This window comes from Helicoverpa zea, chromosome 5, assembly GCF_022581195.2.
Source record: "Helicoverpa zea isolate HzStark_Cry1AcR chromosome 5, ilHelZeax1.1, whole genome shotgun sequence".
NCBI classification, from domain to species: domain Eukaryota; kingdom Metazoa; phylum Arthropoda; class Insecta; order Lepidoptera; family Noctuidae; genus Helicoverpa; species Helicoverpa zea.
Genome location: NC_061456.1, coordinates 10,898,353 through 10,913,760, shown reverse-complemented (window position 1 = coordinate 10,913,760; position 15,408 = coordinate 10,898,353). Strand labels below are relative to the sequence as shown.

Here is a 15,408-nt window from a genome sequence, read left to right as displayed (position 1 = left end):
ATTTAATTTATGGTTTCAGTATATCCTTTTTCGTCTCAATCATTGCGGCTATATAATTCTAATGTGTCCGCCGATATGAAGAATCTACGTTTTCTGCTTTTATACTTCTTCTTGTATTAAATGAGTTGAAGATTATTTTTTAATCCATTCAAAAGAAAAAGATGTAAAGTGTAGCATAAGAGAGAATCAGACTAGGCATGGGCTAGCCCTAGCCCCTGAGGAGCGTACAGTGTGTTTATCGCTCTGCGAAATTCATAATTGTCAGGGTTTATAAATAAAAATGCTCATGTAAAATATAGATAAAATATAATTAAATTAATATTAGTTACATAATAAACCTTATAAGAATGTTCTCTATAACAATGACAGTAAATATCGTAATATGTAATTAATCATTATTAAAAGTAAGTAAGTACCTAGCACTTTTTAGAAACAAGCTCAATAAACAATATAAAATAGAAAGAAGTCAATTCTACTACTACCACTACAGAGTTCATTGCATGTTGAGTTTACTTCAACAATCGAAACAACAATCTTCGATTATATAATATTCTCCTCTAGTGAAAAAGATTCAGACTTTATATGCAAGTACAAATGACATTAGGTATATGGGATCCATGGAGAAAACTTAAAAATGTGGAATCAAAAGTTCTCCATCGTGAATGATTGAGTATTCTAATAATCTTCAACGTTAGGTATCGCTATTAGGAGGTTTCTTCACAACGACGCCACAGCAGTTGACGCACTCTGTGCACGTTGAGTGTCCGAAATCTATATTTTTAGGCCAGTAGTCCTTGGGAGCATACTTGCTTCGTCTGAACATCTGGTGGTCCAAAGCCGTCCAGAACCAGAGTATGGTACGAGCTATCCTGAACTTTACTGCGGACCCAATGACGGCCTCAATAGCTCGTCTGCAAGTGGGGTCCCGAGTAGAACTCACGTTGAATTTTAAGTTCTTTATATTACAACGGAATACCTGCAGTGAAAGATACGTTATTATTCTGATGTTTATAATCATTATTTGGTGGAAAAGGCTTTGCAAATGACTACGAATGAGTAATGGGTGCCACAAAACCTTGTAACGAGTGGAATGTACGGAATGGTAAATTGCGATTCTTGGTTTGTATCACCAAGAAGCAATTCGTTTTGCTTGCAGAAGTAACTTTTGACATTTATTTTAGAGACCTCATTTCGTAAGAATTGAGCAGAATGTAATTATTCTTACCTCATGTCCACACATTTCAAGCATGCAATAGTTTATGAACGGTACTGGAATGAGATCCATTCGAAAACCCAATTTTTGGAGGCGATCTGTAAAAAGAACAATGACATCAATGCTACCTATATAAGCACACTAAGGTGTTGGAACTATGTTTTATCAGTGAGTGCTACATTCAAATATTTTATTATAATATACCTATTATTTTAAGTTACCAGTGGTGATAAAGGGAATCCATTTTATTTTTAATATTGGGGTAATAGGACCCCTTCTAGATCCCATTCTGGATGTGCTCTCAAGAATGTGACAAACTACATAAGTTAAAGAGTAAAATCAAACACCACTGATTATTTACCTCTCAGACCAAATAACAAATGGGGTTTATGCATGCAACAGTCAAAAGTATCACAAGGTCCATAGTACGCTTTTACGTACAGTAAAGACATGGTTTAAATAACAAATAAACTTCCTTAATCAAAACCAAAGTACACAAGTAGAAACACAAGTGATAATACAAACAACAGATGTCTAAAATATTATAAAGTTAACCAGCAAAGAACTTGAAAACTTCTTGCAACCACCAACCACCCAAGAGATTGGGATAAGAGCAGAGGACTGACGGCAAACCAGCTGTCAACTGTGAAAGATATATTTTTTTAATAATTAATATGTCACATTTCCAAATAAACGCAATGGCCATTTAGTGATAGGTTTTTAGAGAAAAAAGGATAAGCTGCAATTTTTTTCTGAGCAAATGTATATGTGTCTATTTACACGTCAGCAATAATTAGATTATATCTATTGGTCTACAAAATGATTCTGCACATGCAATGGAATTTGTATGTTTGTATGTTGGCTTTATAAATAAAAATGCACATTTGAAACATAGAATAAAATATAATTAAATTAATATTATTTCTAATAGATCTTAAAATAATAGTCTTCACAATAAAGACAGTAAATAGCCGAATATTTAATTAATCATTCTTAAAAATAAATTAAAATTATCGTCTCAGAATTGTACCCATAAGTACCTAACCTACCTAGTACATTTTAGGAACAAGCTCAATAAAATAATAATGCAAAATAGAAGAAAGTCAGTTCCACTAGTATAACTACAGAGTTAATTCAAAGTTGAGTTTACTAATCAACCCGTAGAGGAGACAATATTCGATTATATAAAATCTTCGTCTAGCGAATAAGATTCCGACTTTAAAGAAATGGGATCTTCCATTTTATCTTTTTCCGTCATAGTATTATCTGGCGTACTCTCTAGCGGCACTTTGCAGCAAATCGAACAATCAACACATTTTTCTTTTATTGTAAAGTCCACGTCAACAGGCCAGTAGTCTTGTGGCGCATACTTGCTTCTTCTAAACAGCTGGTGGTCAAGCGCTGTCCAGAACCATAGACAAGCCCGCGCTCGCCGGAACTTCAGGGAGGCCGATAGGATGGCGTAGATGGCCCTATCGCACACCTCGTCCCGTGTGAATTGAGTGTTGAACTTCAAATTCTGAAGCTTACAGCGGAAAATCTGAAGAGGAGTAGGTACATGAGGTTTAAAGAACATCTTAAACTAAACAGCCGGATTAAATAGTTTTGCATACTATGATATCCTAGCAACGCCAACGTAAGTTACAAAGGTAAGAATTAATCCTATGACCTACAATTGCTTGTGTTTTCATTTATTGTCGTCAACGTATATTATTTATAACTTTACTGCCAGATAGCATCATATCATTCGAATGTTGTGTAACAACCAATATTTGAAGAAACGATAAAGCACCTACAATTGGCGCACATTACGTTTGCCTCGGAAGATAGATATTTGAAGTAAATTAATGCGAACTTTACAAAGTATTTAAATAAGTAAGAAGCCGCTGTAGTCAATTATTGGGATAAGTAGCCTATTGCAAATATACGCGAGTAAAGAACTTACTTCATGTCCACACATTTCGAGCATACAGTAGTCGACGAAAGGGACTGGTACGAGATCTATTCGAATACCGATTTTCTGAGCTCGATCTGCAAAAAAAAGGACATCGAACCTTTTTAATGCTTAAGGTGCAGTGAAGAAAATGTAGTTTGTAGTCTGTTGAGTATGCTCCGCAGTCTTATCTCTTCAGATAGATCTTTTGAGCAATGGGCAAATAATCATGAGAAACTTTGTTGCCTTGTGGTTTTTACAAGCAAGCTGTCACACCAAGATTATCGTGTTGCCAAGACGATACGCGTAGGATTAACAGTTGCCGTTTAAGTATTTCAACTATACTTATGTAAGTACTTAGTTCGGCATTTACCGTTTATCATTACATAATTTACTAGCTTTTTCTCACGTCCCGAGGAACTTTTTCACGTAGGTACATGGATAAAATACGCGTAACCTAAAATTTTTCTTTTTTCTTATCTATGTATACCTAGATGATATATTCAGAAGTAAATAAACCAAATAATGATTTACCTCTCAATCCATGAAGGAACTGTGGTTTGTGACAGAAACTGTTATTGCTACTACAAAGACCATGATAAGCTTTTACGTATAAGATCGACATTCTAAGTAGTCAGGATCTGACTGGTAAGGAGTTTAAGACCCAGTTTGTTTGTGCCGAATAAATTAAATATCTCTGTTAAGGACAGTGGAATATAATCAAATTCGTCTTTGACTGATATCTAAGGGGATGACATGCAGACGTCAGTACGATGTTTTTTTTACTTTTGTTTGTGCTTCGTTTTCCTGTTGGCCAGTTTGCAAACTTCTTTAAAGAATTCTCTACTTCTCTCTTTTTGGGCTAATTTATGTGTCCTTCATTATTATCATCTGCCTAGCCTTTTCCCAACTATGTATGTTTGGGTCAGCCTCCAGTCTGACCGGATGCATCTGCGTCCTAATGTTTTACAAAGAGCGACTGACTATTGGCCCCCAATGTTTTCGGTTTTTAAGTCGATATGAAATAAAAACTTTTGACTTTGAATGCAGAACTCTGTTCAGTGGTCCAAAGGTCTATCAGTTTCCTGACGGTTATCTTCATTTATAGAGGTCTTTAAGTGCATGTAGCTGAAAAATATTACTTATCATGTTGTACTTTGCGCCCAGTTTTATTTATTTACAGGCATATAAACATTTGATAAAAATAATATGTGACCCCGGGTATATTCCGATCGGAAATTTTCTTAGACTTTGAACTTTTAAAATTTTTAACGACTTCAAAAATCATCAAATGATGCCCGCTATGGATTAGCAGCTTTGGGGGAGTGTCAGACTCTTAATGACTAAAAACCGTCGTGTTCCGTCGAAGGCCTTGTCTGTACCAGGGCCGCGGTAGCTCTTTCGAACAACCCCGCAGCCTCGGCAGGCCTTTGCCCTGCTGGGACTTTGAAAAGCCGTAAATATGTAGGTATGTCTTCTTGTTTGTAAGTTAAGTGTTAAGTAATGTATATTTTTTAATTTACATAAACTTACATACGAACTTTATTTAAAAACTTAAAATCTAAAGATTTATTTACTTAGATTCGAAAATAGAAATAAGAATAAATAAATAGAATAAGAAATATTAGGAAGTCTAGATAGCTACAAACCCAGATTGCTATATAATTGTTTACATACAACATGTAGCACCGCTTTGCGATACAGATAAGGTGAGACCGCGTTATCATTATGCAGTAACTGCATACAAACCGATGACTGCATGACTGCCTCGTTGGTCTAGTTGTCGATAGCGCGACTGCTGTGCACGAAGTCTCGGGTTCAATTCCGGGGACGGGGTGAAATCGCTTTGTGGTTTTTAGAAACTCTCACAAAGCAGCCCGGAGTATGGAAGTTGGAGGTGTTACACCCAGGTACGGCCTGGGAGGGCACGTAAAAGCGGCGTCCCCGAATGCTACTTAGTAGCAGTCGTTGTTACAATTCCACGTCAGAGGCCGTCAGGTAGATTTGAGAAAACTCTGACACTAGGGCTTGCTAGGTGAATAAACCTGCAGTCCAACCGATAAGTAGACGACTGCCTTGCGATACAAATAAGGTGAGACATTGAAACGTCCGCGATATCATTATGCAGCTATTGCATACAAAATAGGCACATAGGTACCTTATAGTTAATCCTACAATCATCGTAAATATTTACTTGCAAGATTATACTATGTATAAGAGATAGCGTCGCTATGGAGCGATAAACATATGGTAGACAGGTATATTGTGTAATAATCGCAATAAAACTATTGTACTTTATCTTAGTATTTATTGATTTATTTTTACAATAATAATTATCTATTTAGGTACGATTAAGAGCTAATGATTAAGGGCTAAAGCAATTTTATATTATGGTTATATGGTTTTCGGAGCCCTTACTATTTCTGATAGAAGTATTCTATTCAAGTCTGGATTGATTCGAACTTGATTTATTCTACGGGTTCCAAAACATGGTGTGCTCCTAACTTCCCTGTCTCATGTGTCACATTTGATATACACCAATTGTTTGACTCTTGTGTCTGCTTCGTGGATAGTGAAGTGGTTATTTACACAAATGAAGCATTGATGGACATCATGGCTTTTGGAGCAAAAAATGGGAGGGTTCTTTGACAGGCTATTTTTTCCTCAGAGTCAACTTCAGTGGCAGTCCTCCCTTGATGGACTGCACTGTGTTGCTGCCGTGGTTCACCTCGGGGTACCTCTTGGTGGTCGCCGCCGGCTCCACGCTGAACTTGTGCAGTACTGCTGCAAGTCCTGCTAGCGACTGCATCTCACCCAGTCGAGCACCTGATGAGAAAATTATTGACGATAGAGAACCTTACAGTTGACGGTGGATAGGAAAGAAATGGCAGACTGTTTCAGACGCCTTCCTTATTTGTACTTAAATAGGTCATAATTGTAGCCCCGAAAAAAAGTCCTTAAATATCGAAGAACATGGGTATGGGTATCCAAAAATATTGCAGTTGGGTTGATGTCTTATCATGTTGAAGTTATCCGCGTGGATTTTCCACTTGACAGAAAATTTCGGTTCCAGATGAATAATTTTATTGTTTTAATCTAGAGCTGATAATATGAGAAGCATTGGCCCTCGTATCATTTATTGAAGGTAGTATTTTGGTGAAAGTTATCAGCTTCAATATCAAGGTTAGATTACTATAAATAATGACTTAACAAATCAAAGGTCTTTGTAAGAAAACAATGTAAAAACTACTCACCGATACATTGCCGAGGTCCTTCACCGAAGGGCATATATGCAAACTTATGTCTCTCCTCAGACGGATCGTTGAACCTATCCGGTTTAAACTGAGTGGGGTTTTCGAAATACTTTTCGTCATTTTGTATACCTTCCACTGGGATGATAATCTTCACATCTGGATCAATTGTGATGCCTAACTCTTCGATCATGTACTTCTTTGCACACACTCTGTGTAAGGTGCCAAGAGAGGGGAACATTCTCATTGCCTCCTTGAACCCGTTACTCAATGCTTTCATTTCAGAGATCGAGTCATAGCATAGTTGATTGTTGTACTTCGCAAGCACCCTATCGATGTCTTCCTGAATTTTCTTTTGTTCTTCTGGGTGGAATGCCAACTGATGTAACAGGAAACTCGTCGCCGATGAGGAAGTTTCGAAACCTGCAGCGAAGAAGACGAACACCTGTGCCACCATGCATGTCAGATCCATGTCCATTTCTATTTGCACTGGCTTTCCATCGGCAGTTCTCTTCTCCACTGACTCACCTGTCATCTTGCCTTTGGCTTCTACTTCTAAAAGTAAATCAATGAAGTCATTTCGGCCAATGGGTTTGTTGTTACGTTGTTTGCGAATATTTTGAACAATCTCGGCCATGGAATCCAGCAAGAACGGCTCGTGTAATATTTTTTGAAAAAGTGTTCTGAAGTCGGGAAACAAATCGTAGAGTGGTACGAGGACGAAATTTCTCCACGATCTATTGAACATTTTTCTGCCCAAATCTCTGAAGAGAGAATGCTCGTTGTTGATGGTGTCCATTTGAATACCAAAGCCGCACGCGCCGATGAACTCCGTGGTGAACCGCGCCATCAGCTCGCGCACGTCACAGTCTCCGCCTTTGTTCACGATGTCTTCGCCCACATTTTGCAGTTTCTCAGCGCACGCCACAACTAGTGGGAACATGCTTTTCAGTTTGGCGGTCGTGAACGCTGATGTTAGACGCTGTCGTAACAATTTCCACGTGTCGCCGTCAACATGGAAGATATTCAGAAACGCTGGCTCATATTTTGGGTTCCTGCCCAGACCTCTGGGGTAGAAATATGCGAAGTCTACATTCAGGATCTTTCTGGCTATATCCAGATCTCGGATGATGAGTTCTGGTGTAGTTCCTCTGTATATTCCCACAACTTTCTCATTGGGATACTGGCGGTATAGCTCCACGGATATTTCTGTGATGCTTTTCTTGGCAAATACATTGTTGTAGAGCGTTCCAAACACGGGTATTGGTTTCTCGTGCTTGACATTGCGTTTCTCCCAGTAGTCGTGGTTCCTGGTGGTGTAGTAGTATAAGAGCACGAGCACAATTGGTATAAGTAAGAGAAGCATGTTGTTGCCTCGGTCGATCGCGTGAGACTGAATCAACAGTGTAGTGAACGTTGTAACTTGTTATCGTTCATTGAGTATCTGCATAGATACGGTGTGAATTGCAACGTTTAATGTTAGGGATACTAAATCATATCAATCTGCTTATTTATTAACGGTAAAACGGGAAACCGATATAGATATTTGTAAACTGAATATGTAATAGGTACAGTAGACATTTTTTTTTTGTTATTCAGCATTTTCACTATTTTACTTTTTAAAAGGGAATGCGTTTGGTGCATAGCTAAGATGTAGGTATTGTTATAATGTTAGAGACTGCTACTTATCTTGGATCAGGAACAGTTTCCTCAGAACAACTGGAACTATAAATTATAAAGACAAAAGGAGGCCGAAATGTCAGATATCAGCTATATTTCATGGCCCTGAATTGATTTACATTAACATGAATTTTATTTAAACAGAAGGTAATAACGAGTGAATGTCTTTAAACTTTGTATACGAATAAAACTTTTTTTTAATTCTTGAGAAACACTCAAATATCAAAGATTAAAGATAATTGCAAGTTATTAAAGGCATATCAGTTGGCTAAACCAGTCCGGATGACTCACTATGAAAACAGATGAAAATAAAAGAAACGTTTTATAAAATTTTATCTTATATATTTTAGGTGCTTAAAATTACAGTTATAAGAATAAAATATAAACAACATCTGTAATACTTCATTTCAATTCTATAAATTCAAACTCACTTTATGGCCATGGCCATTGACCATACAATTTCGTTCTACGTAATTGTTATTGCTTATTTTGGTATCACTGGGTGTTAATAAATAACCTTGAATATTAAAAACACCATGTTCAATATTAGGTGCCGTTCAATTATCATCTTCATTTATCTACCTATGTAACTTTAGCTCATGATGTTCCTTTGAATGGAGATCTTTAGTGAGTGTTCCTTATGCAGCGACATTATTTTCCTTGCTCCTAAGTTTCAGTTTGAGTGGCAGGCCTCCCTCGATGGATTGCACAATGTTGCTGCCGTGGTTGATTTCGGGGTACCTCTTGGTGGTCGTCGTCGGCTCCACGCTGAACTTGTGCAGAACTGCTGCAAGTCCTGCCAGCGACTGCATCTCGCCCAGTCGAGCACCTGGAAGATAAAATGTGAAAGGCTAGGAATACAATTCTTATTTTTTGGCGTTCATATAAAACTGTGACTGAACTGGATAAGTTTGAATTATTATTTTGCGTTAGTGGGCTATTAACTCGCAAGTGTAAATTAGACTTCATAATTTGAAAGGTGTAACTGAACAACGCGGTCCAGAATAATAAGTATCTAGTTAATAAGTCAATGTTTTAGCTACTCACCGATGCATTGCCGAGGTCCTTCACCGAAAGGCATGTATGCAAACTTATTTCTTTCCTCCGATGTATCGTTGAATCTATCCGGTATGAACTTCTCCGGATGTTCAAAATATTTCTCGTCATTTTGTATGCCTTGCAGTGGGATGATAATCTTCACATCTGGGTCGATTGTGATGCCCAACTCTTCGATCTTGTACTTCTTTGCACACACTCTGTGTAAGGTGCCGAGAGAGGGGAACATTCTCATTGCCTCCTTGAACCCGTTACTCAATGCTTTCATTTCAGAGATCGAGTCATAGCACAGTTGATTGTTGTACTTCGCAAGCACCCTATCGATATCTTCCTGAATTTTCTTTTGTTCTTCTGGGTGGAATGCCAACTGATGTAACATGAAACTCGTTGCCGATGAGGAAGTTTCGAACCCTGCTGCGAAGAACACAAACACCTGCGCTACCATGCATGTCAGATCCATTTCCATTTCTACTTGCATTGGCTTTCCATCCGCAGTTCTCTTCTCCACCGACTCCCCTGTGATTTTACCTTTTTCTTCCAGCTCTAAAAGTAAATCAATGAAGTCATTTCGGCCAATGGGCTTGAAGTTACGTTGTTTACGAATATTTTGAACTATCTCTGTCATGGAATCCAGTAGGAATGTCTCCTTCAATGTTTTTTGAAAGAATGTCCCAAACTCAGGAAATAGATCATATAGTGCTACGAGGAAATGAATTTTCGTCGATCTGTTGAACATTTTTCTGCCCAAATCTCTGAAGAGTGAGTGCTCGTCATTGATGGTGTCCATCTGTATGCCGAAGCCGCACGCGCCGATGAACTCCGTGGTGAACCGCGCCATCAGCTCGCGCACGTCACAGTCTCCGCCTTTGTTCACGATGTCTTCTCCGACGTGTGTCAGTTTCTCAGCGCACCCAACTACCAGTGGAAACATTTTTTTCAGCTTGGCAGTCGTGAACGTGGATGTTAGTCGCTGCCGTAATAACTTCCACGAATCACCTTCAGCATGGAAAAGATTCATAAACAGAGGCTCATATGTAGGGTTTCTGCCGATTCCTCTTGGGTAGAAGTACGCGAAGTCTACATTCAGGATCTTCCTTACTATTTCCAGGTCTCGAATGACGAGCTCCGGAGTGTTTCCCCGGAACATGCCCACAACTTTCTCATTCGGATACTGGCGGTATAAATCAGCGGCCATTTCTATAATGCTTTTCTTGGCAAACACATTGTCGTATAGCGTTCCAAATACGGGTATTGGTTTCTCGTGCTTGATGTTACGTTTCTCCCAGTAGTCATGGTTCCTGGTGGTGTAGTAATATAAGAGCACGAGTGCAATAGGCAGTAGCAGCAGGAATATCATGTTGTGTTCGTGGTTAAAGACGTGCGACTGAGTTAACCGCGGAGTGTGCGGTGGGACCCGTTATCTTGTGTTGTTTGTGTGAACGGTACCTACTTGGGGTTCCGTCGGGCCACAGCCGTATAGTGGGCGATTACAGACACACGTTTTATTGTTCAATATTAGATGATTATAATGCGGCGCGATAGTTGGTGGAAACAAACGACTCTGTTTAGCTTATTTTTGCGGTTTATCAACACTTCTAGGAAAGGTTCCTCTATTTCAGATTTTTACTAAATAGCTGGTAGTTTGTTCGACCTGTAATGAAACAAAATATTTTTTTAAGTTTTTATATTGCATCATAATTACATCATGAATATGTACTATAAATTGTCAGCGCTATATACATTGTGCTGCATTGGATGTTTTAAATGGATGTAATAACATACGAGTCTTTGGCATAATTGGCACCAACATTTAATATAGACATATCCTGCTACGTGCATCACCAATTAAGTCTCAGGCATGAGATGAAGTAGGTATCTATCTTTGTATTTAACTAACTACAAATAAGTAGGTTTACTATAAATAAATAATATCAGTGATAACATGTGATTTTTTAAATAAATTTTGCTACTCAAACATCGAAAGGAAAAAAGGTATTACTACAAAAGGACTTACTTCTATTGAGTGAAAATAATCTTTTCGAAAAACTGAATTGGATTTTTTGTTTGTCGAAAATTATTTTAGGGCATTGAAGAAACTATCGATAAACTACAAAAAGATACGATAATTATGTTGAATTTCAACAGTGCTGTTTACTCACACATGTTGTGTAACTGCTTGATACTGGAATATACCTATTTTTATACGTTGTTATCTTTCAACTATTATCTCAATATTCCACCAGCTGTAGTTAAAATGCCTAGATAAGGTGATAAGTAAATGTCCATATCACCTTCCTTAGTAATATAATAGTAAATAGTTATCAAAGGTGAGTCAAGAATAAGATATTAAAATGTAGGTACCCACGATACAATAAAAATAAAGTTTAGCTTAATTTGCAAAAAAAAAATCGGGAAATACAAATGATGTAGCAAGTAAATTACCTACTTCAAAAATAGACGAGATTTTGAACATGTTTTGATACGACAAACAAAGGCTTAACACCCAATAAAACACCGATAACTGAATAAACACTAATAAATCAAGATACTATCTTGATTGATCTAGACTTTGATCATAAATGTCACTTTAACCGTTCACTAAAGAAAGTTACTTTCTTCAGACACCAAATAAAGCTAAAAATCGACCTTTGGACTCAAGTTGTCTATTTTTAACACAATCTCTTTACACTTGATAATAACTTATTTACACTATTAAATGTTAGTAAAACACTTTATCTAACAATACATACCTCAGTTCTCCGTGTTAAAAAAATGTTTATTTTGATCACAATTTGGCAAAAACTCGCGAAATTCTAGCATAGGTTGTTCTAGCTGGATGGTTCAAACCAGTTTGAGTTGAGAGCCTCACTACTCAGTATTATATATCTCGGAACATTATAGACTTTGGACTTTGTTCGGTCGCTCGTAGACAAAAATTTTAGAGTATTATGACAAAAGTCAGACTATTGACGAATGTGTGCTTATGTTTTTAATTGATTGGTTAGATTTAAAGATTAGAGTACTTATGAAGGTATGTATATTTTTCCTAGTAGGTAGTGGGTAGGTAATTATGTTGAATGAGTAACTTTGGTTAGAATTAATAATTAATTTAAAAATGTGTTGATCGCGAAGTGTTTTTTTAAGAACATCAATGAAAATTTAATTGAATAATTTTCTCATATAACTTCCTATTTCACTTGCATTGTATTTACATACAACCTTTCTCAGAGTCAACCCATAAAATATTGTAAGCACTTCTTTTTTACGTTATGATCCATGAAGTTTCTTGCCCGTTCTTCTCCATAGGAAGCTACTTTTGGAATGTGCAACTAGAATCAAACTTATTTATAACACTAGTTTACAAATTTTTATTTTTTTTATATACCCCTCACAAAATCTATACCAGTACTCTCCGCCACCTTTGTACATTCTAAAAGTAACAACATAAACATTCTATCACGTAACATTTTTTTTCTACCCCGAAATATTTGTTTTTAGGAATCATTCTTAACTCTTGATCTTTGGTTTTGCATTACTTGTTTAGTTTAAGAGATATTTTTTGTTTAATTAAAAAAAAATGTCGCGTAGACAGTGTAAACAAAATTGTGATCGCTTTTGTTATGTTTGTGGACAATTTATATTTCTAAAGAAGAAAAGACATATGACAGAATCGTTGAAAATTGCATATCTTCATTATTTCGGATTTTCTGTGGCCAATCAAGAAAAAAACTGGGCTCACAATGTGTTTTGTGAGAGCTGTAGAATCACTTTACTGTGATGGTCATCCGGCGAAAACGTACACCTGTCATTTGGTACACCAATGTTGTGCAGGGAACCAACTAATCACGAAAATGACTGTTACTTTTGTTTTTCTAAGACTTCGGGTTTTAATAGGAAGACTAAGTCGGGTATTGTATATGTCACTTAAAGAGGGGGTGTTTGGCGTCCCACAAGTACGCAAAATCATAAGTAATTTTAAAGGAGATCATTCATTTCGTACCCAAAACTGAAAGTGCCGGCCAGAGTAAAAAAATACTTGATTCTTGTAGAGAATAATGCCTTGAACATTTTTTACTATTACAAGAATCGTCTACAATTAACCCCCCGGCTGCTATTTGACTTTGAAAATACCAAAAAATCCCACAATGTTTGGAGCATTACATTACGGCCCCAAACTGAGGAAGGAAGCTGCTGCCTTCAAAGGACTCCTGCCCAACCTGGGAAGTCATCAAACGACCCCCCTCCCGCTGTGGGGAAGTCAGACTCTTACTGACTAAAACCCATCATGGGGAAACCAGGGCCGGGGTAATTCTTTCGAACAATCCTGCAGCCCCTATAGGCTTTGTCCCACAAAAATATCGTACGATTCTTGTCGAGGATGCCCTGAAGATTTTTTACAATTATAAGGAACCTCTTCGGTTAACCCCCAGACTGCTGTTTGAGTTTAAAGTGGGAGAACCGTGAATAAAAAATCTATACTTGAATGTTATGGCAAATAACGTCCACAGTATTTTTTTAACCAACTTCCCAAAAAGGAGGAGGTTCTCAATTCGTCGGGATCTTTTTTTATGTATGTTCACAGATTACTCGAAGACGCCTGAACCGATTTGCAATTTTGTTTTTGTTTTTGATAGGGTATACCTTCCAGGTAGTCCCCTAATCACCCGGTCAGGATCTGATGATGGAAACCCTGAGAAATCGAGGGCAACTGTCGAAAATTGTAGGCGTGCATAGGTTAAAAACTTGACAATGAGGTGTACGTCTGATAACACTATGCAACAGTTAAGGTTTGGAGCTGACTTGATGATGGAGACGAGAGAAGGTGGAGGGAACTCGACAACTGAATATGCAAACTACCTTGTGTTTGGGCTTATATTATTTGTATTGACGAGACCTTTGCAACTGTGAAGGTTTGGAGCTGACCTGATGATGGAGACCGGAGAAGGTCGAGGGAACTCGACAACTGAATATGTAAACTACCTCGTGTTTGGGCTTATATTATTCGTATTAATGAGATCTTTCCACAAATGCGGATAGTGACAACTATGCTTGTCACTGAAAAGCCAAAAATAAAAACCTTTTTACAAAAAAAACACAGTGTCTAATGGATGTTCCTGAGTTTATACGCCACCGACTTCTAGGCCGATGCACCTAAGAATAGTATTTTTTTTTGCATTTCAGTGTTTTTGGGAGTCGGTTTTATTTTTTTGTTAACTGACCGAACGTCTACGATTACGGCCCCTGCTACACTGATTAGCTCCGATTAGCCTCTTACTGATTTAAACCCACCATGTTCCTTCTGACCATGTAGCCAGGCCGCGGTAACTCTTTCGAACAATCCCGCAGCCCCGGCAGGTTTTGGCCCTGGTGGGCCACCTGGGGTTTGCTAACTCTCTGAGGGGGGCGTAAACAATGCATGCCGACGACACATGTTGTCTGTCTCCAAGGAGACAGAGGGACTATGACCCACTCGAAATTCTATAGGGGCGAGGGGGAATGGGATGCCTTCGTCTCCTTCTGTGAAGCATGCCAGAGAAGGAGGCGGTGGAATAACTGAGAGTTCGCGCATCTCATCCCAGCCGCTGCCGTGGACGTGGAAGACACCACGCGCATCGTTTGTCGAGAAGACTCCCGGCACCATAGATGTCGGTCTGTGGGCGGTGAGTTTAGGGAGGCTCATCGTCCCTCCGCCTCCTTGGAAACAACAGGTCTGTGTCGGCGCCGAGCGTTGACCCAAGCCCTCCTCAGACAGTCAGCAAACCCCAGTGGGGCTCGCCAGGGCTGCGGGATTTTTCGAAAGAGTTACCGCGGCCCTGGTACATTATCAGAAGGAACATGATGGGTTTAAATCAGTAAGTCTCCTCGGTGTGCAGCAGGAGGGGGGGGGGGGTCGTAGACGTTCAATTAGTTAAAAAAATAATGTGGACGTATTTGTCGTAACATTCAAGTATAGATTTTATATTCACTTTAAACTCAAATAGCAGTCTGGGGGTTAACGAAGACGTTCCTTATAAAAGAAAAAAATCGTCAGGGCATCCTCGACAAAAATACTACGATATTTTTAGCGGGGACAAAACCTGCCCCACAGCGGGAGGGGGGTCATTTGATGACTTCCCAGGTTGGGCAGGAGTCCTTTGAAGGCAGCGGCTGCCTTCTCCAGTTTGGGGCCGTAATGTAATGCTCCAAATATTGTGGGATTTTTTGCTATTTTCAAAGTCAAATAGCAGCCGGGGGGTTAATTGTAGACAATTCTTGTAGTAGTAAAAAATGTTCAG

General features: G+C 38.5%; 4 protein-coding genes across 4 annotated transcripts; all 4 read right to left on the bottom strand.

The window, feature by feature from the left end:
- Nucleotides 1-289: 289 nt before the first annotated feature.
- On the bottom strand, nt 290-1,861 carry LOC124630492 (UPF0728 protein C10orf53 homolog). The gene is made up of 3 exons (XM_047164428.1): nt 1,575-1,861; nt 1,226-1,311; nt 290-976 (listed from the first exon to the last, which is right to left on the bottom strand). The coding sequence occupies exons 1-3, from the start codon at nt 1,663-1,665 to the stop codon at nt 692-694; spliced, it is 462 nt and encodes a 153-aa protein (XP_047020384.1). The 5' UTR covers nt 1,666-1,861; the 3' UTR covers nt 290-691.
- A 419-nt stretch (nt 1,862-2,280) lies between these two features.
- On the bottom strand, nt 2,281-3,950 carry LOC124630594. Its single transcript, XM_047164557.1, has 3 exons — nt 3,681-3,950; nt 3,159-3,244; nt 2,281-2,753 (listed from the first exon to the last, which is right to left on the bottom strand). The coding sequence occupies exons 1-3, from the start codon at nt 3,769-3,771 to the stop codon at nt 2,394-2,396; spliced, it is 537 nt and encodes a 178-aa protein (XP_047020513.1). The 5' UTR covers nt 3,772-3,950; the 3' UTR covers nt 2,281-2,393.
- Nucleotides 3,951-5,440: 1,490 nt separating this feature from the next.
- LOC124630248 (cytochrome P450 6B6-like) lies at nt 5,441-8,298 on the bottom strand. Its single transcript, XM_047164029.1, has 2 exons — nt 6,401-8,298; nt 5,441-5,972 (listed from the first exon to the last, which is right to left on the bottom strand). The coding sequence occupies exons 1-2, from the start codon at nt 7,761-7,763 to the stop codon at nt 5,800-5,802; spliced, it is 1,536 nt and encodes a 511-aa protein (XP_047019985.1). The 5' UTR covers nt 7,764-8,298; the 3' UTR covers nt 5,441-5,799.
- Nucleotides 8,299-8,397: 99 nt separating this feature from the next.
- Nucleotides 8,398-12,070, bottom strand: LOC124630247 (cytochrome P450 6B6-like). Its single transcript, XM_047164028.1, has 3 exons — nt 11,884-12,070; nt 9,125-10,784; nt 8,398-8,906 (listed from the first exon to the last, which is right to left on the bottom strand). Exons 2-3 carry the CDS (start codon nt 10,488-10,490, stop codon nt 8,716-8,718), a joined length of 1,557 nt encoding a protein of 518 aa, XP_047019984.1. The 5' UTR covers nt 10,491-10,784; nt 11,884-12,070; the 3' UTR covers nt 8,398-8,715.
- Between the last annotated feature and the right edge of the window lie 3,338 nt (nt 12,071-15,408).

Coding starts and splice junctions, on each gene's coding strand:
- LOC124630492 (XM_047164428.1), bottom strand. CDS start 1,665: ATGTCTTTACTGTACGTAAAAGCGTACTATGGACCTTGTGATACTTTT. Junction 1,312..1,574: donor TTTGTTATTTGGTCTGAGAG/GTAAATAATCAG, acceptor TTCTTTTTACAG/ATCGCCTCCAAAAATTGGGT. Junction 977..1,225: donor TTGAAATGTGTGGACATGAG/GTAAGAATAATT, acceptor CTTTCACTGCAG/GTATTCCGTTGTAATATAAA.
- LOC124630594 (XM_047164557.1), bottom strand. CDS start 3,771: ATGTCGATCTTATACGTAAAAGCTTATCATGGTCTTTGTAGTAGCAAT. Junction 3,245..3,680: donor GTTCCTTCATGGATTGAGAG/GTAAATCATTAT, acceptor TTTTTTTTGCAG/ATCGAGCTCAGAAAATCGGT. Junction 2,754..3,158: donor TCGAAATGTGTGGACATGAA/GTAAGTTCTTTA, acceptor ACTCCTCTTCAG/ATTTTCCGCTGTAAGCTTCA.
- LOC124630248 (XM_047164029.1), bottom strand. CDS start 7,763: ATGCTTCTCTTACTTATACCAATTGTGCTCGTGCTCTTATACTACTAC. Junction 5,973..6,400: donor AGGACCTCGGCAATGTATCG/GTGAGTAGTTTT, acceptor TTTTCTCATCAG/GTGCTCGACTGGGTGAGATG.
- LOC124630247 (XM_047164028.1), bottom strand. CDS start 10,490: ATGATATTCCTGCTGCTACTGCCTATTGCACTCGTGCTCTTATATTAC. Junction 8,907..9,124: donor AGGACCTCGGCAATGCATCG/GTGAGTAGCTAA, acceptor TTTATCTTCCAG/GTGCTCGACTGGGCGAGATG.